At 41.0% G+C, this 24532-nt stretch overlaps 1 protein-coding gene across 6 annotated transcripts in view; it reads right to left on the bottom strand.

The window, feature by feature from the left end:
* tnr (tenascin R (restrictin, janusin)) overlaps positions 1-24532 on the bottom strand; it is a 419906-nt gene that overhangs the window by 113417 nt on the left and 281957 nt on the right. For all 6 annotated transcript variants that reach the window (XM_061979400.2, XM_061979405.2, XM_061979402.2 and 3 more), the window contains 3 exons: positions 22322-22441; positions 22100-22243; positions 12247-12362 (listed from right to left, as the gene is read on the bottom strand). In XM_061979400.2, the coding sequence (XP_061835384.2) occupies positions 12247-12362; positions 22100-22243; positions 22322-22441 (380 nt within the window). The remainder of the gene's footprint in view (positions 1-12246; positions 12363-22099; positions 22244-22321; positions 22442-24532) is intronic.

The following is a 24532-nucleotide window of genomic DNA, read 5'->3' as shown; positions in this document are numbered from 1 at the left end:
ATGCTTTTGTTCGTAGAGACAAAACATTATAAAAATCATGCAAGTAAAAATACAACACAAATTTCCCTAAGACTGCATTTAAAAAAAAGAACATTTAAAGGACCAAAACCTTCTCATTCAATGCGTTTCTTTATTTTCATGACTATTTACATTGTAGATTCAGGGGCGGATTAAGAAATTTTGGCCCCTTGGGCCTGACATGGTCTTGGCCCCTCAACCCCGCGCGTGCACGCGCACACACACGCACGCACTATGCAAGAAATACTGTATACTGTGAACAGACATGCACACTGTACTGTACAGAAGAGTGCACATACTGCACACACACTATTAGGTATACCACACAGACAAGCACAGGTTTCACACAGACACAGGTAGGGGGAGGGGATAAATGGCCTAAAAATAAAAATTTTGGAAAATGATTACGCCCACTTCAGTGATGGTGCATTGGGTCATTTGAGAGATATTATGTATTGGAAGTTGGTACCTATCATGAAATAAACCCCCCACCCCACCCAAAAAACTAAATTGGACATGATTTTTGCCCCCTTTTATCATTAAAAATAAAATAATATCTTAGGAAAACACTTTGGCATAACGGCAGCTGTGCAGCAAATTGAGGCTCAAAGTCTGTATCTATTTTGTGGGAAAGCTTGAGGAGGAGAAGGAGAAAGGTAAAATGATAACACATGCATCGGAGAGCACCACAAAGAAAGGTGTAGGCCAGTTCATGGTACAAGGGCTGCATGCAGGTCAAGATAGCCCATTTCCTCTGCCTGTCTTACCCATTCACCGAGAGACCACTGAGGACATAGAAATGCAAGTGGATATGGGGTTCGAAATACTGGCGTCGGTCAGAGGAGTCAATGTGGAGAATGTTTATAAACTTGTAGATGCACATATGACTGACAGCACAGAGCACAACAAAGGCTTTTCAAAGCTGTTGGCAGAGATGAACAACTTGGAAAAACCAGCAGGGCAGATCTTTTGTGGCACCCACACTACACTGGGCTTCAGCAGTGCCATGAATAAAGTGATGCGGTTGGCGGAGGCCGATATGAAGATGGAGCAAGTGCTACAGAGTTTCATGGTGGATCTGGATGTAGACAGCAAGAATGCTATAGTGGCTGGACAGGCACTGGACATGTCCTGAACTCAGTGTCAGACGTGGCTGCCGAATACTTGGATGAAATGAAGCAGCTGACAGATCTCATGCTGCCCCATCTGAAGACTGTCCTGGCCAGGCAGAGGATGGACTATGGGATGGATGAGGAGACCTTCCCAATGGACCCTGTCAGTGAACAGGCTAGTAACATTGATGGCACCCCTGTGCACAACATTGGGATGGAGAGACAATGTGGCAAGGTGGACTACAGACTGAAGAAGTTGGGCACACTGAACGCAGTCAATAGGTCAATAATTTTACAGAAGAGCCAGGAGCTTCAGAGGTTTCAAGGCAGCAGCACAAGCAAAAAGAGAGGTTGAACTCAACTGGAGTAAACTCATGAAGGCAAAATTCGAGAGTTGGGCTGACGAGAAACAAGAGATGGCTCAAAGACAGGAGAAGAAGAGACTAGACATGCTGGACACACTGAAATCTTTTGGTGGCCCCTTCACGATAGTGGGGAAGTTGAAAAGTTCCTTGTCGATGAAAGTCTGAACAAGAATGCAAAGCTGCAGAGAATGAAGCTTGAGGTTCAGTTTGCCAGAGAAAGCACCAAGCTTCTGCCTAAAGTCAATCCTATCTTCAGAATCCAGGTGACAGACAGTTCCCAGAAATGGCGAAAGTGCAATTCTCCCAGTCATAATGGATACTTAGAATTTTATGGTGGTGGTAAGTATTCATGAAAACAGGTAGCCTAACATTAGTGAATGGGTGAATTCTGGAAATAACAACCTAAAAATCTTACACAGTGCACCTTTAAGCAAGGGGTTTCTTTCGTGCTTTCAATTTCGCAAAATCATCCACCACATCATTGAAGTCCAACTCTCTTGTCAGCTCACTCTCAATTGCCATTAGAGATAACGCATTTAATCTTTTCTGAGTCATTCTTGTGCGCAGCTCATTTTTGACTCTTGACAAAAGAGAGAATGAGCGTTCTCCCTCACAGTTACTGACCGGTAGAGTGAGAAAAATCTGTAGCGCAATGTATGTATTAGGAAACGTAGGCTGTAGTCCAAAATGTATTATTGTTTTGAGCAGTCCTGAAGGGGTCCTCTCCTCATCAGTGTTGTTGAGCTGTATAAAAGATTTGAACTGTATAAGCTCCTGTCCAAGACTTTCATTGAGGTCAGATGAGTATGATTCAGTGAGAATCTTGGCCTTGTGAAGGACTGAAGCATTGGACTCTGTATCCAAAGAGAAAAGGACACTGAACAAATTGTTCAGATGTTTGTAGGCCTCCAGACGGTGATTAAGGCTTCAACTCAGTTGATCAATAGAGGCAATAAATGTCTCTATTTGAAACAGTTGCCTTCCCTCAAGCACAACATCTGGGGATGCTGATTCATCAGCAAACTTTTTACGTTTCTTCGTCCGTTCAGCCCTGTAAGATGGGGTGCCACCCAACATGTTTAAGGCTTTCTGCTCAAAATGATCAAATAGATCTCTTTGGGAGAGAACAAAGGTGTGCAGAGATTCCAGCAATCTAACTGCTGTACCAAGGTCCATGTCTGCTTTTTGAAGTTGCAGACTTGTGGCCTGAAATCTGGACAGAACAGTGTCCCAAAAGCCTGCCATGAAGGCCATCTCAAGTGAATCCAGCTTCCGCACTAGACTGTCAGCTTCAGTTTGTGTGTCTCGTTTCTCTGTGTCATCAGTGGAAATACCCTGTAGTGCTGCTCTTATTTTACTGTAGTTCTGCCACAGTGCTTTGGTAGATTCTGCACGGCAACTCCAACGCGTGTTGGATAAAGCTTTAAGTGTGAGATCTATGTTGGAATTGCCAAATACCCTGTCCCATCGGTGTGTGGATGCAGTTGTGAAGTTGTAAATAGACTGAATCAAGTCAAAATACTTAGAGACTTCATTTCCACATCTGTCAATGCTGTTGACTCCCACCAAATTCAAAGAGTGAGCTGCACATGGAATATAGTGTATTAATGGGTTGCTTTTCTTTAAGTAAGCCTGCAACCCATTATACCTCCCTGACATGTTGCTGGCATTATCATAAGCCTGCCCCCTGCAATTTGACAGCTCTAACCCTAGATTTTCCAACACAGACATGACACAGTTAGCCAAACTTTGACCAGTATGGCTAGTAATGGGCTCAAAACCCACAAAGCGTTCAACAACACTGCCCTCTTTGCTAACAAAACGGAATATGAATGTCAATTGGTCCACATGAGATAAATCTGGGGTTGAATCCACAATGATAGAGTAGTATTTGCTTGCTTGCAGTTCATCTGCTATAGCCTGTTTGGTTTTTGCACCCATCAATTCAATGAATTCCTCACAAATGGTGGAGGACAGATATGAGGTATTACCTCGACCCATCTGCCCAAACTTTCTGATGTGATCCTTTAGAAAGGGATCAAATTCAGCCAGGACCTCCAGAATACCAAGGTAGTTCCCATTGAGAGGAGACCCTAACGATTCATTTTTACCCCTAAATGCAAGGCCCCTTTCTGCAAGGAATTTAATGACTGCAACAACTCTTTGTAACACCTGCCTCCAATAGCTGCTCTCTGCCTGAAACTGTTTGAACAGGTCTGCATCAACTGTGGCACCTGTGGCGCAGTTCAAGACTGCTTGCATGCAGGTTATGTGCTCAGCACTTCGCTCATGTTCACCAAATCTTTCTGAGTGTTTCCAATCACAATAGCCTGTCACAAATGAATGCGTTTTTGGGGAAAACAGTTTGCATGCAAAGCAGTAAACATTACCAGTAGAGGGAGAGTACATCATCCACTCTCTTTGTACTCGTTGTCCATTGGGCAGGTGTGAAGTAAAATGTTCATTGTTTAGGCATCGGGTTTTGCCTCCTAGCCCACTGTTCCTCACAGAAGCTGGATAATGGCTGTGACGGTTGTGAAATGATTTTGCACCTCTTTGAATAAGAACTTCCTTCATTGACTCAGTGAGGGTATCAGCCCATTTAGCGGGATCACTAGGTAGAGTTGTCACTGTAGATGGTGTTGAAGAAAGATTCAACTCATTTTCTATGCTGTCCAGAGGTGCAGTGACCTCACATTCATCCGAGCAACTGGCTACTGCTGAGTTGGTTGAATCATTAGCATCCGAAGCATTTGGTTCAGTGCGTACACTTGTAGTGGTCTCAGGATCTTGGGAGCTACATGCTAGCTCAGGTGCATTGCTAACCTTAGCTGAATTTGCAGTAGCATTTATAGAATTGCTTTCAGCAGATGTCTTTGTACTGAAGGAGCTGGAGATATTTGGAACACTCAAGTAAAACTGATTCCTTTTTTTTCTTTTCTTGCTGAATTTTTTTTATAGCTCCTCCACTTAGACGTTTATGATCCATATTTCCCTTCTTTCTGTGCACATTGGCTCTTTGCCTATCACAACAGCTTAACCAACTATGTGTGTGTGTGTGTGTGTGTGTGTGTGTGTGTGTGTGTGTGTGTGTGTGTGAGTGATGCAATTTTCAAAACTAGCAATCTAGCATTAACAGTCAAAAGCAGAAATCAGCTGATTTCTATAAGAACTGATAACAGATTTCCAATCAATGCTAAACTCAGACAGCGAAAGTCACTAGATGACGTTTTGAGTCGCCAGTCATGTATGGCCAAAAGTCTCTAAATCGAATGCCAATGTTGCTTAATCGCCAACACACTGGGACTCACTGAAGGACTGACAGTGAATAAAAAAAGATGATTAAGATAATTGTGTACTTTTCTCTTCTGATATTTTCACTAAGGACCCCAAGCTATCTGCATGCAGCAACAATGTCTGACAGACAGGAGAGCGGAGTGGTCAGTGATGAATGGCAAGGGAACAGACTGATTTGTACTGAGGAGAAAGAGAGAGCCAATTACAGTGAAATAAATTCCAAAAGAGCCAAGTGACTAGCTGAAGGCAGGGACAAATGCCTTGGAGTGACCAACAAGAGTGCAAAGTACCAAATGGCAAAATGTGGGAAGACCAACAGGCAGATCTGCTTTTACCACTTATCTTCACAACCAAAAAGTCGCTAAATGATGTTTTCAGTCGCTAGCCAGGTATGGCCAAAAGACGCGAAATCTAGCGGTAAAGTCGCTCAATCACACTGACAGTGAAACAAATAATTTTTAAAAAGATAGTAATCGTACAATGTCTTGTACTTTTGTCTTCTTTCTTAATATTTCTCAAAGGACACCAAAATGTCGCTATCTGCAGGCAGCTTGCTAGCTATGATGGCAGCAACAATGTACCTTAGAGTGACTGACCAACAAGAGCTCAAAGTACCTAATGGCAAAATGTGGAGAGACAGACACAATAAATTGCATTAAGATGAAGAGAACTGTTGCTATTATTAATTTTAACAACAACCAGAAAGTCGCTAAATGTCACCAGCCAGGTATGGCCAAAAGTCGCTTAATTGGCCACACACAGTAACAGAGAAACAAACAAACAAACAAAAAGATCATAAAGATAATAGTTGTACAACTTTGTGTACTTTTGTTTACTTTCTAAATATTTTCACAAAGGACACCAAAATGTTGCTATCTGCAGGCAGCTTGCTGGCTATGATGGCAGCAACGATGTCTGCCAGACAGGAGAGAGTGGTCAGTGACGATCGAATCGAGAAAATGACAAAATGGGTCAAAGACCAAAAAGTTATTAACTGACAGCAGTGACAAATGTCAGACTGTAAACTTTTTTGAAAGAAAAGGACAAAATGGGAAGATGCTGATAATAACAGCAAAATGGAAAATATAAGAATTTCCAAGTAATGCTCAACTCAAGTGTGTGTGTGTCGTGTGTGTGTGCGCGTTAAACTTCTTGTGGAATGATTTCAAATTATCTCTGAGCCTGAACTGAGGGAAAGGATACCAAATTTTGAGCAGTCACTCACGAGTTCAAAGTACCAAATGAGGAGATTCTAAAAGAACAGACCGGTTTATGAAAGACTCGATGGGGGAGGGGCACAGCTAAGAATACTTGAGTGAGATTCTGTGATCCAAATTCGAGATAGAGCTTTTTGATAATGATAATTTGTCAGAGTAAGGTTGTGTAATCAAAATTTGAGAATGAGCTTTGCCAATCAATCAAGAATATTTGCATTAAGTTCTGTGAACAAAATTCAGAAACAACCTTTAATAATTGATAAAGAATATGTGAGTGAGGTTGTGTGATCCAATTTGAGAATTAGCTTTGATAATAATGATTGAGAGCCTCTGGCCCTCTGTGGATCGTGGCCGCGGGGCCAAGTTGGCCTGGCCCCTTGGGGCCTCTGACCCTCTATGGATCGGGGCCAAGTTGGTATGACCCCTCGGGGCCTCTGGCCCTCTATGGATCGTGGCCGCGGGGCCAAGTTGGCCTGACCCCTTGGGGCCTCAGGCCCTCTGTGGGTCGCGGCCGCGGGGTCAAGTTGACCTGGCCCGTTGGGGCCTCTTACCCTCTATGGATCGTGGCCGCGGGGCCAAGTTGGCCTGACCCCTTGGGGCCTCAGGCCCTCTGTGGGTCGCGGCCGCGGGGCCAAGTTGACCTGGCCCGTTGGGGCCTCTTACCCTCTATGGATCGTGGCCGCGGGGCCAAGTTGACCTGGCCCCTTGGGGCCTCTGGCCTTCTGTGGGTCGCAGCCGCGGGGCCAAGTTGGCCTGGCCCTTTGGGGCCTATGACCCTCTGTGGGTCGTGGCCGCGGGGCCAAGTTGACCTGGCCCCTTGGGGCCTCTGACCGTCTATGGATCATGGCCGCGGGGCCAAGTTGGCCTGGCCCCTTGGGGCCTAAGATTATTATTTTTGCAAAAGTAGTTTTGCATGCGTCACGGCCGCGGGGCCAAGTTGGCCTGGCCCCTTGGGGCCTCTGGCCCCCTGGGCCTGGGCCCGGTAGGCCCGTTCATTAATCCACCTATGTGTAGATTGTCACTGAAGGCATTAAAACTATGATGAACACATTTGTAGTTATGTACTAATAACTGAAAACATGTTTTATATTCTAGCTTCTTCAAAATAGCCACCCTTTGCTCTGATTACTGCTTTGCACACTCTTGGCATTCTCTCGATGAGCTTCAAGCACACCTGTGAAGTGAAATCCATTTCAGGTGAGTACCTCTTGAAGCTCTTCGAGAGAACGCCAAGAGTGTGCAAAGAGTGGCTATTTTGAAGAAACTAGAATATAAAACTTGTTTTTAGTTATTTCACCTTTTTTTTTTGTTAAGCACATAACTCCACGTGTTTATTCCTAGTTTTGACGCCTTCAGTGACAATCTACAATGTAAATAGTCATAAAAATAAAGAAACGCATTGAATGAGAAGGTTTTGGTCCTTTAAATGTTCTTTTTTTTAAATGCAGTCTTAGGGAAATTTGTGTTGTATTTTTACTTGCATGATTTTTATAATATTTTGTCCCTCCGAACAAAAGCATCCTATCTCCTCTAATAAACAAAATATGTATTTAAAATGAAATTACAAATCACCCCAAATCCTGAATGAACAATTTAGTTTTCCTAGAAGAAAACACATTGAATGAGGAGAAGGTGTGTCCAAACGTTTGGCCTGTAATGTATATGTATATGTATATGTGTGAGAAATTTTAAGTCAGTAAAGTAAAAATGCCACCATGTGGTGTAGTTATCAGAAAAATAATTGCGCAGGTAAAAATGTTACTCTTTTGTGTGTAGTGGTTCGAAAGGAGAATAATTACACAACAGCCGCTGTATTATTAACATCTCATTTTAAAGAATGTTTCACGATTTGTTTCCCTTGCTTCATTGATTTGCTTGAAGCAAGAAAAAAAAAAAACTTGTGATCTCTGTTGTGGTTGTTAAAGAAAGGGTGGGAAGTCCACCCCCTCCTCTCTCACGCTCTGTTTTAAAGGGCAGCAAATTAGACAAGTGTTTGCATAAGCAAAGGCTTTGCCGCACATTCCCATTAGGAGATTGTCAAAATTCACCATCCCCATTGCTGGATTAAACCTCCAATGGGGGGTGGGGTTGGAACTGTAAACTTCTAATGTGATTTCCCCAGCGGCTGCCAAGGTGGTGGGAGACGGGCGAGGGAGGATGGTTTGCAGGGACAGAAGAACCCAAGAGAGGTGAAGAAGGATGGAGGTTACCTTCGGGGCAAAGGCAGCAGTTTGGTGCTCACAGCCAGGAGGTGGAACATGGAGAGTAAAAAGGAGATGGAGGGATGAGTTGGGCGTTACTCAAAAAAAAGAGAGAGCAACATGAAAGATTGGCGAGCGAGGAAGAGGAAGGGAGCGCTAAAAGCAATGAAATTAAATTAGGCAGGACTCTTCTTTTGTACATTAAAAGCCCTTGAAAGAAATACAACAACAACAACAACAAAAAGAATCTTAACATCAGATTTAAAGCTCACACCAAAGCATATCTCCCCCAGAGGAGACCTTAAAGGAGAAAACCAATTACTGGGAGAGGGCATGAGATTAAAGTGGTCCGAGTACCTGAGAGTTTACAGCCAGATTTAGAAAGAGAGAGCTTTTTGATTACTGGCTTTGAAGCCGCTGCGGCTACGCTTTGACAAAGAGTTACGCTCTCCACGGTCTCACTGGATCATCCGGTTAATAGCCAATAAGTTCAAGACAATTCTCACGATTAACTCAAAATGGGCTTCAAAATACCTGAAAATAAAAGGATATTTCTTAGAAAACACAGGGAGATAAAGAACAGATTTTGGGCCTGATTTCCTAAAAGTTTGCATTTATTAAAACACGTGATAGTCCACACAAAGCTGATCTACAGTCGTGGTCAAAAGTTTACATACACTTGTAAAGAACATAATGTTTTGAGTTTCAAATAATTTCTACAACTCTTATTTTTTTGCGATAGAGTGATTGGAGCACATACTTGTTGGTCACAAAAAACATTCATGAAGTTTGGTCCGTTTATGAATTTATTATGGGTCTACTGAAAATGTGACCAAATCTGCTGGGTCAAAAGTATACATACAGCAATGTTAATATTTGGTTACATGTCCCTTGGCAAGTTTCACTGCAATAAGGCTCTTTTGGTAGCCATCCACAAACTTCTGGTTGAATTTTTGACCACTCCTCTTGACAAAATTGGTGCAGTTCAGCTAAATTTGTTGGTTTTCTGACATGGACTTGTTTCTTCAGCATTGTCCACACGTTTAAGTCAGAACTTTGGGAAGGCCATTCTAAAACCTTAATTCTAGCCTGATTTAGCCATTCCTTTACCACTTTTGACGTGTGTTTGGGGTCATTGTCCAACTGCGCCCAAGACCCAACCTCCAGGCTGATGATTTTAGGTTGTCCTGAAGAATTTGGAGGTAATCCTCCTTTTTCATTTTCCCATTTACTCTCTGTAAAGCACCAGTTCCATTGGCAGCAAAACCATAAAATAACCGAACTTCATTGATGTTTTTTGTGACCAACAAGTATGTGCTCCAATCACTCTATCACAAAAAAATAAGAGTTGTAGAAATGATTGTAAACTCAAGACAGCCATGACATTATGTTCTTCACAAGTGTATGTAAACTTTTGACCACGACTGTACTAAACTTGTGCGGAGAGGATCACGTCTCTTAAAAGAGTGCAATCCATTTAACGCGTCTTTCTTCATGTTTATGCAGAAAATATGCTGATCATTAGAACACCCACACTATTGGGAGAAGATCATATACATTCAATCAGCACTCGCAATGTGATTTATCAAGGCAAAAACTGTTGTTTTGCGTCTTTATTTAGCACGTTTAAATTCTTAGCGCAAACTGGCACAGTTACGCACAAATGACTGCAAGAAAGGAAGCGATTGCGCTGCAGTGATGGACGATGGGCAGATAATCCTCCGTCCTACGTGTGTGTCAATATATTTAGACAGTCATAAATAAAATAATAGACATTGTCTATCATCCTCTCATCTATCATCGCATCCTTGCTCATCCATGCGGACTGGACACTAGCCGAGAGTTAGTGGGCGGCCGTGGGTAGAGTCGGCTCTCTTGGTTGCTTTGTTGGGTCTGCTCCTGTCTCTGGCCATGCTCCCCCCACCTCAGCAGACGATGGCGTGCAACATGCAGAGGCCACCACAGTGTATATGTTTTTTGTTTGTTTGTTTGTTTGTTTTACATTTGTAGCTGTATGTAGTAATGGCTGGTTGCATCAGCTCTGCTCTTTTAATGTCTTTAATGTCCTTCGTGTTCTTTGACATTTGATTTTTCCCTCTTACACACATGTTTATGTATTCTATGGTTGTGATTTTTTTTTTCCCCTTTGCCTCAGTCTGGACTCTCTCTTTTTTTTTTCTTCTCACACGCCCACTAATCATACACTCAATATTATAGTTTGCACACGCTATTTAGTGTGTGTTATTTTGGTCTTAGTCGATCAGGCCTTTAGGTCCTTTTGACACGTTGAGGACAGAATCGAAGTAGTTTGTATTCTTTCGACAGTGTTTATTTTAGAATCAGTAACATGTATGTTACACAAGAATTGAAAATGTCAGCCAATTGAAAATGTCAGCCAATAATGAATTAGCACAGTTGCACAGGCAGTCATTTTCTGTAAAATTCAAACACCGTATTTTCCGGACTATAAGGTGCACTTTAAAAAAAAAAAATCAATTCTCAAAACTCGACAGTGCGCCTTATAACCCGGTGTGCTTAATGTACGGAATAATTCTGGTTTTGCTTACCGACCTCGAAGCAATTTTATTTGGTACATGGTGTAATGATAAGTGTGACCAGTAGATGGCAGTCAAACATAAAAGACACGTGTATACTGCAATATGACGGCAGTATGACTCAAGTAAACAACACCAACATTTTATATGTTCCATGGAAAATATAGAACATTACACACATCGCTCAAAAATCGATCAAAATGTTTTAGTACGACTTTGGTAAGTTATGAAGCCACACCACTTGATGGATTGTCGGCGCATTAAACATATGAGTATTATTATGGTGTGTGTGTAAGGTAAGACATATTATCTGGTGTTTCGCGTCGCAACATTATGCAAAAGCACTTTTTCTTACATTCTGGTACCTGCTGATCTGTATTTGAGATCTGAATAAATCATGAAAAATTGCGCGCGTCCGCCTTTGTATTCCGTGCGACACCGTAGTCGATAAGCTTCTTCTTTTTCTCTATCTTCTTGTTATGCTACACTAGTGGTTAGAGTGTCCGCCTTGAGATCGGTAGGTTGTGAGTTCAAACCCCGGCCGAGTCATACCAAAGACTACCTCCTTGCTTGGCACTCAGCATAAAGGGTTGGAATTGGGGGTTAAATCACCAAAAATTATTCCCGGGCGCAGCACCGCTGCTGCCCACTGCTCCCCTCACCTCCCAGGGGGTGAACAAGGGGATGGGTCAAATGCAGAGGACACATTTCACTACACCTAGTGTGTGTGTGACAATCATTGGTACTTTAACTTAACTTATGGGACATTCATCCTCCGCTGTTGCCATTTCTAATATAAACTAGTGTTAAGTTCTTACTTATATCTGTCAGTAAACTCGCCAAGAAAGCGCTAAAACATACCGGTGTAGTGAGTTTACATTACTCACCCAAGGAACATTAGTTATTAGAGATTTCCGGGCGGACGTTTTTTCACGGTACACATTTACGGCCTTATTGTTGTTTCCGAATGAGGAGATGCTGCTCCGTTATTGATTTAAGTAAAGTCTAAATGTCATTAAAACAGTTAGATCCATCATTTGACACTTCTTCCACTCCCGTCCTTGCACGCTACACCGCTACAACAAAGATGACGAGGAGAAGACGCTGCCAAAGGTGAGCCACGTAAATAAGACCGCCCACATAACAGCGCATCCGGAAGGAACTGTCAGAAAGCGGCTTGAAGATGGTCTGAAAAACATAATCTATGCAACATTTTGACCAAAGAACCACCATTACATGTTATGTAGACCATAAGGAAATGTTTTCAATTGAGAAAAAAAATAAAATAACATGACTCCTTTAATGCGCCCTATAATCCGGTGCGCCTTATCTAAGAAAAAAGACCGAAAATAGGCCATTCATCGGCAGTGCACCTTTTAATTCGGTGCGCCCTATGGTCCGGAAAATATGGTACTGTGTTTTTATTTGGATGGAACGTTTGTTACAATAGCCGTGGTCTGTGTCGGTGAGTTACACCATACCTTGGGAATGAAGCTGATCTCCCAGCCATCGAAGGAATTGTAGAACGGTTGCCACTGGACCTCCACTGACGTCTCTGTGATGGATTTGAAGACTAAACCCACCGGATTGGAGAGGTCTGGTGTGGAAGTGAGAGATGTATTATAGTTGCACTGCCCATGAATCACATCCATCACACGCTGAAGGTGTGCCATGCTGAACTTTACGCTTGTGCATGTATTTGTTTGGTCCATTGCTTCATGTCTCTTAAAGCATTTCTTACATCATTACACTTTACTGAAGTACGTGAAACGGTATCTTATCTTTATCAATGTACACTAAGCGGTTCACTTACTACTGTCTCAGTGCATCACAGATTTTAAAATAAAAAAAATGCATGTGTTTTTAGAATGATGTAATATAAGTCATAATGTCTATTTGATTCACATAACATTGTCTTCTCCGTCTTGACTTGATTAGCTCAGCCACATTTAGCCTCCTGTTTTTGCTACAGCCGACCTCTATGTTGTCTCTGCTGCCTTTTGAGGGAACATCTGTATTTAGTTTAGTCCCTACAATGTCGTCCAAACATTTTGAACCTTCTAAGGCTTCTGGCACATGATCTTTTTTTTCTTACGCTTTTGCAGATACAGGTTTAAGAAGGGCAGCACGGTGGAAGAGGGGTTAGTGCGTCTGCCTCACAATACGAAGGTGCTGAGTAGTCTGGGGTTCAATCCCAGGCTCGGGATCTTTCTGTGTGGAGTTTGCATGTTCTCCCCGTGACTGCGTGGGTTCCCTCCGGGTACTCCGGCTTCCTCCCACCTCCAAAAACATGCAACTGGGGATAGGTTGATTGGCAACACTAAATTGGCCTTAGTGTGTGAATGTGAGTGTGAATGTTGTCTGTCTATCTGTGTTGGCCCTGCGATGAGGCGGCGACTTGTCCAGGGTGTACCCCGCCTTCCGCCCGATTGTAGCTGAGATAGGCTCCAGCGCCCCCCGCGACCCCGAAGGGAATAAGCGGTAAAAAATGGATGGATGGGTTTAAGAAAATACATTTAAAGAACCTATCACCCTAGAGCAGGGGTTGGCAACCCAAAATGTTGAAAGAGCCAAATCGGACCAGAAATACAAAAACAAATCGGTCTGGAGCCGCAAAAATTAAAAGACTTTTATAAGTGTTATAATGAAGACAACCCATGATGTAAGTGGCTATTTAGCTATATTAGCCTACTATCAAAATGACTATGTGTCGCAGGCTGACGCAAATCGCCAAACATTCTCATCAGTAAAGCATAAACACAAACATATTAAACAGTCAGCTTTTTAACAATTAGGAAGGTTTGTGTCATGTTTGTCCTCCTACAGAAACCATATTACAACAAAAAATATATTTTTCACCCAATTGTTTTCCATTACCATACATTTTTGAAAAAGCTCCATGGAGCCACCAGGGCGCCGCTCAAGAGCCGTATGTGGCTCTAGAGCCGCGGGTTGCTGACCCCCGCCGTAGAGGAAACTGCTTACGATCGGAGAAAAGGTGAACTTCGTCTTTGCTATGCGAAAAGGTTAGGTTACTTTAATGGTACCCAAAAGTAAACTTGTTTTGCAGACAGCCAGATCAGGACATCCATTAAACATACAGGGAAAAGTAAAATCTCAGACATACGATACAAAGACCTACCACACTACAGGAAATACAAACATTTAAGTGAGATAATAAATTGTAAATGTTCTCCAAGTTATATATAAAAATGATAGAATATAAAATCATATTCAGATAAATTTGGGACAGACCAGATAAAATTAAAACATTACACAAAAACAAATATGGGCAAAACGGGACTATAGCTTGTTTGGTTCTATTACAGGAGATGAGACAAAACTGCATCTCTTTTTGTCTTGCCTCTTGCGACTAAAAACCTCCAAAAAGAAAGTATCTTAGCTACCAGCTAGTATTTACTGACTGCCATGACAAGTTTAATGAATCTTCGGTTTCTTCATAAAGAAGGAGAACAAGAATACAGTGGTACCTCAACCTCTGAGCACATCGCGTCCCACGACAAAGCTCGTACCTCACAATACTTGTAACGTAAAGCATCCCAGCCGATTGAAATCAATTAAAATCAAATTAATCCATGCTTTGTCCTCCCAGAAAAGCACAAATCTAAAATCAAACATTACTTTTAAAAAGAAAAAACTAACATTCCGATAATAAATATGCTTTGAAAAACAATACATTATTAATACTACTACAGTACAGTAGTTTTACGGATGTAACTGGGTAGGTAGGTAATGGAAAATTCCCACGACCAGCACGCTTGTGAACGTATCACCTGTATTTTATAAAACAGTAAAACGTATACACAGTACAGCCCAATAGTTTGGACACACCTTCTCATTCAATGCATTTTCTTTATTTGCATCACTATTTACATTGTAGATTGTCACTGAAGGCATCAAAACTATGAATTAAATTATATTTTCTTCAACATAGCCACCCTTTGCTCTGATTACTGCTTTGCACACTCTTGGCATTCTCTCGATGAGCTTCAAGCACACCTGTAACGTGAAAACCATTAAAGCTGAATACCTCTTGAAGCTCATTTCAGCTTTCAATGCATTATCATGACTATTGTCATGATGATTGTCACTGAAGGCATCAAAACTATGACACCTGTGAAGTGAAAACCATTTCAGGTGACTGCCTCTTGAAGCTCATCGAGAGAATGCCAAGAGTGTGCAAAACAGTAATCAGAGCATAAGGTGGCTGTTTTGAAGAAACTAGAATATAAAACATGTTTTCAGTTACGTCATCTTTTTTTGTTAAGTACATAACTCCACACGTGTTCATTCATAGTTTTGATGCCTTCAGTGACAATCTACAATGTAAATAGTCATGAAAATAAAGAAAACACATTGGAGGAGAAGGCGTGTCCAAACTTTTGGCCTGTACTGTATGTAAAGTTTTTTTTTTCCATTAGACTGAAGAGGACTTCGAAATCCTTTTTAGTTTGTTCTGATTGGCGTTTTCCTGTATAATGAGATCCCACATGTACGACAAGCCACATTACCCAGGTATGCTGATTGCAGCGAGTAATCGCGTTGAAAAATAGGACATTCCTTGTTATGCTATTTCCCGCAACCAGTGTTGAGGTAGAGAAGAGTTGACGGTTTAATATAGACCCCCCGGACACCCGGAGCAGCGGACAATTGGCGAGCGGCGGCTGAAGGAGCAAACTTAAGCAGCAGGAGGATGTTGGCGGGAAGGCTGTCCAAGCTAAATTGCTGCTAAAGGTTTGGTTTCAAATGGTTAGAAATCAAAGTTATTTCGGTCTTTAGCTATAGGCTAATGCTCACAAGTAGTGATGGGTCCGGCAACACCGATGCATCGGTGCATGCGTCGAGCTCATAGAGCGAAACCCTGTGTCGGTGCGCGTACCGCTTTTAGAAAGTCACGTGTCCGATCATGAGCTGTTTTGGTCACGTGACCGATACGCGAACTGTGTCGCACTGACGCCTCCTCTGTGCCCTGTGAGCGGCTCTTTTCTACAGCCGGAGAAATAATAACTAAGAAGAAAAAGCGTCTAAAATTGGATACGTTGGAAAAACTGTTTGTTTTTTTTAATAAAAATGTGTAAAAAAAAAATAAATAATAATTTCCAGGTCCACAAGCATCCTCATTCACAACACGTTCTCTTAGATTTCCATGTTATGATACATGTTCACATTATTTATTGACTGTATCTAAAAAAGACAAAAAATATATTTTTATTTAGATGAAGTTATGAAATAATCCTAAATGAAATACAATGACTTGGTTTATATTATTGTATATACTAGGTCAGTGGTTCTCAACCTTTTTTCAGCAATGTACCCCCTGTGAATTTTTTTTTAATTCAAGTACCCCCTAATCAGAGCAGAGCATTTTTGGTTGAAAAAAAAAAGATGAAGTAAAATACAGCACTATTTCATCAGTTTCTGATTTATTAAATTGTATAACAGTGCAAAATATTGCTCATTTGTAGTGGTCTTTCTTGAACTATTTGGAAAAAAAGATATAAAAATAGCTAAAAACTTGTTGAAAAATAAACAAGTGATTCAAGTGATTCAATTATAAATAAAGATTTCTACACCTAGAAGTAATAATCAACTTAAAGTGCCCTCTTTGGGGATTGTATTAGAGCTCCATCTGGATTCATGAACTTAATTCTAAACATTTATTCACAAAAAAAAAAAAATCTTTAACATCAATATTTATGGAACATGTCCACAAAAAATCTAGCTGTCAACACTGAATATTGCCTTGTTGCATTTCTTTTCACAGTTCTTTTTGACAGACATTTTAGTGACAAACCTGAGCTTGTGCTTCACGGAGTTTATGAACTTACAGTCATATTTTGTTGAAGTATTATTCAATAAATATATTTATAAAGGATTTTTGAATTGTTGCTATTTTTAGAATATTTTTTTAAAATCTCACATACCCCTTGGCATACCTTCAAGTACCCCCAGGGGTACGCGTACCCCCATTTGAGAACCACTGTACTAGGTCATAAAATCAGTGTCAGTTGAGTCGGTCCATAGGTTGCCTGTAGGGATTTTTAATGTCCAGCAGATGTCAGTATTTAGTGACACAGTATCGACACAGTATCAATACAGTTTTGCAATGTGTCGAAACGCTTCATGAGGCCTCATCAACCCATCACTACTCACAAGTTAGACCAGAGGATCTTACGACGTTCATTGTGATTTAAAGCAATTTTGTGACGATCTGTCTGCCAGCGCTCCTATTTGATTTCCATTTCCTGCATTTCCTCCGAGCGCTTGTTTTCCTCACCTGTCCCTGATTGGTAGCCCGGCACACCTGGTTGCAGTTGCCAATCAGGCTGCTATATTTGCCTGGCTCGCCTGTTCCTCAGGGCTTGAGGATTGACTATGTTTAGAACCTCTACATCAGGGGTGTCAAAGTCATTTTCGATCGGGGACCACATGGATAAAAATCTACTCCCAAGTGGGCCAGACTGGTAAAATCACGGCACGATAACTTAAAAATAAAGACAACTTCAGATTGTTTTCTTTGTTTAAAAATAGAACAAGCACATTCTGAAAATGTACAAATCATAATGTTGTTGGGGTTATTTTTACACTTACATGTTGCGGTTAATAGCATTCTATCTTTATTTGTTGTTATTTATATTTTCTGAATAATTTATGTGTTAATGTTCATCAGTCAACTCTTTGGTGTTAATTTTCAATCAATCAAGATAAAAAATGGTATATCAAAATCAGATTACAGTGTTATTTATGTAGTTTGCTCATTTTCCTCGACTATTGTACTAACGCGTGGTTTATATTGTACATATGTAGCATCATCTACAAAGATACAAAGAATTGCTGTTGCGACAACCAGTGGACATTTAAAACAGCTGTTTATTTAATTAAACAATCTAAGGTTAATTTTTATACTCAGCAAACTCATCCCGCGGCCCGGATAATACCTGATCCGGCCCTCGGGCCGTACGTTTGACACCCCTGCTCTACATGTATCACAGCATATTCCTATGTTTGTGAGTATATTAAAATACTCATACCTGCCCATCGTCCACCTGGTTCCTGCATCTTGGGGTCACAGCTATCGCAGCCATGCGGGTTCCCGACAAATTTAAAGCAGAACAAAACAGTGAGAGACCCCTCACACCCCAAGTTACCCGCAATTTTAGGTACTCCTAATTTGAGGCACCACTGTGTAAGGACGTCGGCAAGTGTTTCTTAAAAAGACTTGAACGTAACTCCCGCACACATTTAGGGAGCACTGAACCGTAAATTATATCATTTTACCCAAGGTGTTAATTTACCTAACACAGGGGTGTCAAACGTACAAACAGGTTTTGTCCGGCTTGCGGGATGGGATGAGTTTGCCAAGTATAAAAATTTGCCGGAATTTTTGAATGAAAGAAACAGCTGTTCTAAATGTGTCCACTAGATGTCGCAGTAGCAATTATTTGTATCTTTGTAGATTATGCTACATATGTAAAACAAATAAACCACATGTTAGTTCACCAGTCAAGGTAAATTATCAAACTACATAAATAACATCCTGTAGTTTGATTTTGATATAATTTTTTTATCTTGATAGATTGAAAATGAACACCAATGAGTTTACTGATGAACATTATCACATCATTTATTCAGAAAGTATAAATAACGACAAATAAAAGGTAGAATACTATTATAAAAAAAAAATTAAAAAAAGTAAGTTATCGTGCCGTGATTTTACCAGTCCGGCCCACTTGGGAGTAGATTTTTCTCCATGTTGGCCCCGATCTAAAATGAGTTTGACACCCCTGACCTAACGTGTCAAACTCAGATCTGGCCCACCACATTACTTATGTGGCCTGCCAAAAGCTGGAAAAAATAAAGTTCTTGTATTTGTTCTTTCAATGTTAACAGTAAAATGTACTGTATCCAGTTGCACATGTTATGTAATTTAATATTGTCTGATCATGCAACAATATGTTCTAAACAAGTTTCGCTGTTGTTGTTGTTAAATATACAGTAATTAAAGATAAATACTTAAATATCTGCTGGACGATTTTAAAGCAAGTTATCCATCAAAGTTATCCGGGGTGGTATAGCTCGGTTGGTAGAGTAGCCGTGCCAGCAACTTGAGGTTTCCAGGTTCGATCCCCACTTCCGCCATCCTAGTCACTGACGTTGTGTCCTTGGGAAAGACACTTTACCCACCTGCTCCCAGTGCCACCCACACGGGTTTAGATGTAACTTAGATATTGGGTTTCACTATGTAAAAGCGCTTTGAGTCACTAGAGAAAAGAGCTATAAAAATATAATTCACCTCACTTCACATGAATTTCTTAAAAAATATAAACATTTTAACACAAATAGTGTAACGAGGTTATTGTAAATGATTCATATACTGTATCTTCCTATAAGGGCAGTCATATTTGCGATGGGGCCCTCAAGAAAATGAGTTTGACACCCCCGATTTACCCTGAACCGCAAGGAGTACTTGGAAAGTTAATTGGAAAGCGGCTGTTATTTGTGAATCTCATTGTTACAGTGTCCTCTTCCATCTTCTAAGAAAACACAGCCTATAGGTTCAGTGTACACAATTGAATATCTTGGTTCGGGGGTCAGCAACCCGCGGCTCTTTAGTGCCGCCCTAGTGGCTCCTTAGAGCATTTTTAAAAAAGGATTGAAAATGGAAAAAGATGGGGGAAATTTTTTTGTTTGTTTTAGTATATTTTTTGTTTGAGGACAAACATGATACAAACCTTCCCAATTGTTAGAAAGCCCACTGTTTAATATGGTTGTGTGTATGCTTCACTGATGAGAGTATTTGGTGAACATAGTTTTGTCCTACTAATTTCAGGGGTTCTTGAACTCATCATAGTGTGGACTGTGACGCAACAGTTTGTTTGGACTTAGACTTAGACAAACTTTAATGATCCACAAGGGAAATTGTTCAATTTACATGCAAAATCTTCCACTCCTTCTTTGTCTCATTTTGTCCACCAAAAGTTTCATGCTGTGCATGAATGCACAAAGGTGCGCTTTGTTGATGTTATTGCTAATCAGGCATATTTGGTCAGTGCATGACTGCAAGCTAATCAATGCTAACATGCTATTTATGCTAGCTGTATGTACAAATTGCATCATTATGCCTCATTTATAGATATATTTGAGCTCATTTAATGTCTTTTTTTTGTATCCTCTTTGTATATAATTAAGTTTTGCATGTCCCATGACACATTATCTGTATGTGATATTGGCTGCATTTCAGATAGTTGTTAGTGTGCCATGTTGTTTCAGACCACAGCAAACATTACCTAGCTTGCCAAAGATTGTAATAAATCTATTAAAAGAAGACAGCCTGCCGTTTCCTTTAACTTGGACACACACATCTATACCTTTGGCCATTAAAAGCCTGTCATTTCCAGGAGTTATCTCACTTTCTGAGTAGCCTCTGATTTACTAATGGTTTGTAATGTTGTAAAAATGTGTAGAATAAATATTAGATTTCAACATTTCTGTCAACGAAGACTTGCGTCAGCCTGCGAGACATAGTCATTTTGATAGTAGGCTATTATAGCTAATATAGACACTTACGTCATGTGTTACCTTCATAAGAAGACGGCTTTTCTTTTTTTGCGGCTCCAGATCAGCCTGCCGATATTATCGGCCGATAAATGCGTTAAAATGTAATATCGGAAATTATCGGTATCGGTTTTTTTAATATCGGTATCGGTTTTTATTTTTATTATTAAATCAACATAAAAAAACACAAGATACACTTACAATTAGTTATAAAAAACCTTCCTCCCCCATTTACACTCATTCACACTCATTCACACAAAAGGGTTGTTTCTTTCTGTTATTAATATTCTGGTTCCTACATTATATATCAATATATATCAATACAGTCTGCAAGGGATACAGTCCGTAAGCACACATGATTGTGCGTGCTGCTGGTCCACTAATAGTACTAACCTTTAACAGTTAATTTTACTATTTTTCATTAATTACTAGTTTCTATGTAACTGTTTTTATATTGTTTTACTTTCTTTTTTATTCAAGAAAATGTTTTTAATTGATTTATCTTTTTTTTTTTTTTTTAAAGTACCTCATCTTCACCATATCTGGTTGTCCAAATTAGGCATAACAATGTGTTAATTACACGACTGTATATATCGGTTGATATCGGTATCGGTAATTAAAGAGTTGGACAATATCGGAATATCGGATATCGGCAAAAAGCCATTATCGGACATCCCTACAGATTAGTTTTTTGTATTTCAGGTGCAATATGGCTCTTTCAACGTTTTTTGTTGACGACCATCTAGTGGTATTCCAGGTATAGTAAAGAGCTATATAAATAAAGACCATTTACGGCAAATAATCACTTAATTAAAGTACAATGTTTATTTTCCTATATTCAAATTTGGTGTTACTGTTCAAACTGCATGTGTGTAATGTTACAATGCCCCAAAAATTGGAATATACTTAACCAAAACCTATGCCTTGTTGTTATTACTACGCTACTGTATTTTAATGTTGATCATTATGGTGGTACTTGGAGACCAAAATGTTTTCTGAGGTGGTGCTTGGTGAAACAAGTTTGAGAACCACTGGTCTATAGCACAGCACAGTAGCAACACAGCAAATGGTGTAATAATGATAGGGTTGCATGGCCAATTATGCAAACATATATTTTTTTACATTAAGTGCTGATTTAAGCTACAGTATCTAGAAGATCAGAAATAAATAAAAAAATGCATTAAAATGTCCGCAGGATTTTTTCTATCCCTACACTATACTCTATGAGTAAGTGTGAAAGCAAAACACCCCCACAAACAGTATGTGTTTGTGAAGGTGTGTTAGGGAGAGTAGCAGGTGATAGTCTCACTCCATCTATGTGTGAAGGAACATAGCGGATTCCATCCATCCATCCATTTTCTACCGCTTATTCCCTTCGGTGTCACGGGGGGCGCTGGAGCCTATCTCAGCTACAATCGGGCGGAAGGCGGGGTACACCCTGGACAAGTCGCCACCTCATCGCAGGGCCAACACAGATATACAGACAACATTCACACTCGCATTCACACACTAGGGCCAATTTAGTGTTGCCAATCAACCTATCCCCAGGTGCATGTCTTTGGAGGTGGGAGGAAGCCGGAGTACCCGTAGGGAACCCACGCAGTCACTGGGAGAACATGCAAACTCCACAACCCAGGACTACTCAGGACCTTCGTATTGTGAGGCAGACGCACTAACCCCTCTTCCACCATGCTGCCCTACATAGCGGATTGTTGTCTTAAAACATGACAAGTGAATATAACATCACGCCACACTTACAGGTTGTGACGGTAATACTGGCAGGGGCGCTGATGCTGTTGTTAATAACCGCAAACACGTTGATGTTGTACTCCAGACCCGCGTCCAGGTCTGAGATGGTGCAGGAGGTGGTATTCCCCGGCATCCGCAGTTCTAGTTGGACGCCTGAGAGATAGGAAAGGTTGAGTTTTTCAGTTTTTAAGAATCGGATTTGTCAAAAGATTTCAACCGGCTATCACCCACCTCCTGGACTGCTCGGTGTGTAGGTCACGAGGAAATCTGTTAGAACCACAGAACCTTCCCATTCCAGCTCGATGGCTGTATCTGTTACCTCTCGGACCTTCAGGTTCATGGCAGGGGCCACTGTAAAAGAAGAAGCAGTAAATTGGAGGTTAGAGATAGAGGAGAAAACACAATGTGGTGTTATTGCAAGTGAAGACAGACCATGGGTTGACATTTGCTATTAAACTAAACCACTCAAGAAGATGCCTTGAGGAATGGACACCATGGTGGACGGTTGTTAGATACAATTTTCATGATCCGTCATGACAGTTTTTAACTTACAGTATTTTTCAGACCATAGGGCTCACCGGATTATAAAGCGGACTGCCGATGAATGGTTTATTTTTGATCTTTTTTCATATATTAGACGCACAGGATTATAGGGCTTTGTAGAAGGGGGCGTGGCCTGCGGGCCCGCCGCAGAACGGGGTGTGCCAGGACCGGCCTCGAAGACAGCGACAGGTGCGTAGATGGCCCAGGTGGGCCTTGTTATCTGATCACCTGTCGGCTTTATTAGCAGCAGCCGGGATGAGACACAGAGTTGGAGTTGGAGTGGGAGCCAGAGAGAGAGAGAGAGAGACACGAACTCAGAGATAGACATTTTGCTGGAAAGCAAAAACCTAGCACTATTGATTGAAAATAAAACAGTGTTATACCCTGAATTCCGGGCTGTCCTGGCAGTGTGTGGTGGTCTGAAGAACCCACTAGAGGGCAATCTCTACAGGCGCATTAAAGGAATCATTTTATCATTATTTTTTTCTAAATTGAAAACACTTCCTTGTGGTCTACATAACATATAATGGTGGTTATTTGGTCAAAATGTTGCATATATTATGTTTTACAGATCATCTTCAAGCCGCTTTCTGACAGTCGCTTCCGGATGCGCCGTTTTGTGGGCGATCTTATTTACGTGGCTCACCTTCGGCAGCGTCTTCTCCCCGTCATGCAAGGACGGGAGTAGAAGAAAGCCAAAAGATGGAGCTAACTGTTTTAATGACATTCAGACTTTACCTAAATCAATAACGGAGCAGCACCTTCTCATCCGGAAACAACACCACCGGAAATGTGTCCCGTGAAAAACCGTCCGACCGGACCTCTAATAACTAAAGTTCCTTGGGTGATTAATGTAAACTCACTACACCGGTATGTTTTAGTGCTTTCATGGTGAGTTTACTGACAAATATAAGTAAGAACTTTACACTACTTTGTATTAGAAATGGCAACAGCGGAGGATGAATAATTTTAATTGTGCCTAATAGTCCGGAAAATATGGTATGTTTATGTTTCCAATGTTTTCCTGACCAACGCTCTTACTTTGTTCTACTTCTTGTGTTGCTTCCATGTTTCTGCCACTTTACTTTTGGCCTGATCACGGTTTCCCTCCATTGCTCCTGATTGTCAATCAGGAGGATTCTTATGTCCAGCGACGTCAGGTGGACTTGTGTTTGCTGCATGTTAGCTGTTGGTAAATTCTAGTGTATGTTTGCATACCATGTTTGTGTGATTTCGCTTTGCCTTGCTTTGCTTTCTAAATCAACTTTGCCTCACTGTTTTTTTCCACCCACAGTCCACTGCTGCGACCACAGTGGTGCTCCCTTGGTTGTTCCTAATAAAAGGACTTTTAACCTGATTGTCGCTTGTCTTGAAACACATCAACCAGACAATGTAGTGCAAAAAAAATAAAAACTAGCAAGCTGAAAAACAGTTTTTTCCTACCGCTGTCACCCGTTTAAAGTCCGCCAACATCCCCCCAAAAATTGTGTGCAACACTAAATTGTGACACTGCCAAAAAGTTCTGTTTCTGCATGTGAATATTGACTTTTGAAATGACAAATTAGGGAGTATGTGTGTGTGTCTGCTTTTATGAATAGTATTTTTTGTCATTTTTGTTTTTATTGTACTGCCCTAATGTATAATCAGTGTCAGAGCTTGATCTGCATTGCCGGCAGTAAGTCGGACACGTTTCCAGTGAGGGTTGGACTCCGCCAAGGCTGCCCTTTGTCACCGATTCTGTTCATAACCTTTATGGACAGAATTTCTAGGTGCAGTCAGGGCGTTGAGGGTATCTGGTTTGGTGGCTGCAGGATTAGGTCTCTGCTATTTGCAGATGATGTGGTCCTGATGGCTTCCTCCGGCCAAGATCTTCAGCTCTCACTGGATCGGTTCGCAGCC

Source organism: Nerophis lumbriciformis, linkage group LG19, assembly GCF_033978685.3.
Source record: "Nerophis lumbriciformis linkage group LG19, RoL_Nlum_v2.1, whole genome shotgun sequence".
Classification (NCBI taxonomy): Eukaryota; Metazoa; Chordata; class Actinopteri; order Syngnathiformes; family Syngnathidae; genus Nerophis; species Nerophis lumbriciformis.
The sequence above is the reverse complement of the archived record's forward strand: the minus strand, read 5'-3'. Positions and strand labels throughout refer to the sequence as shown.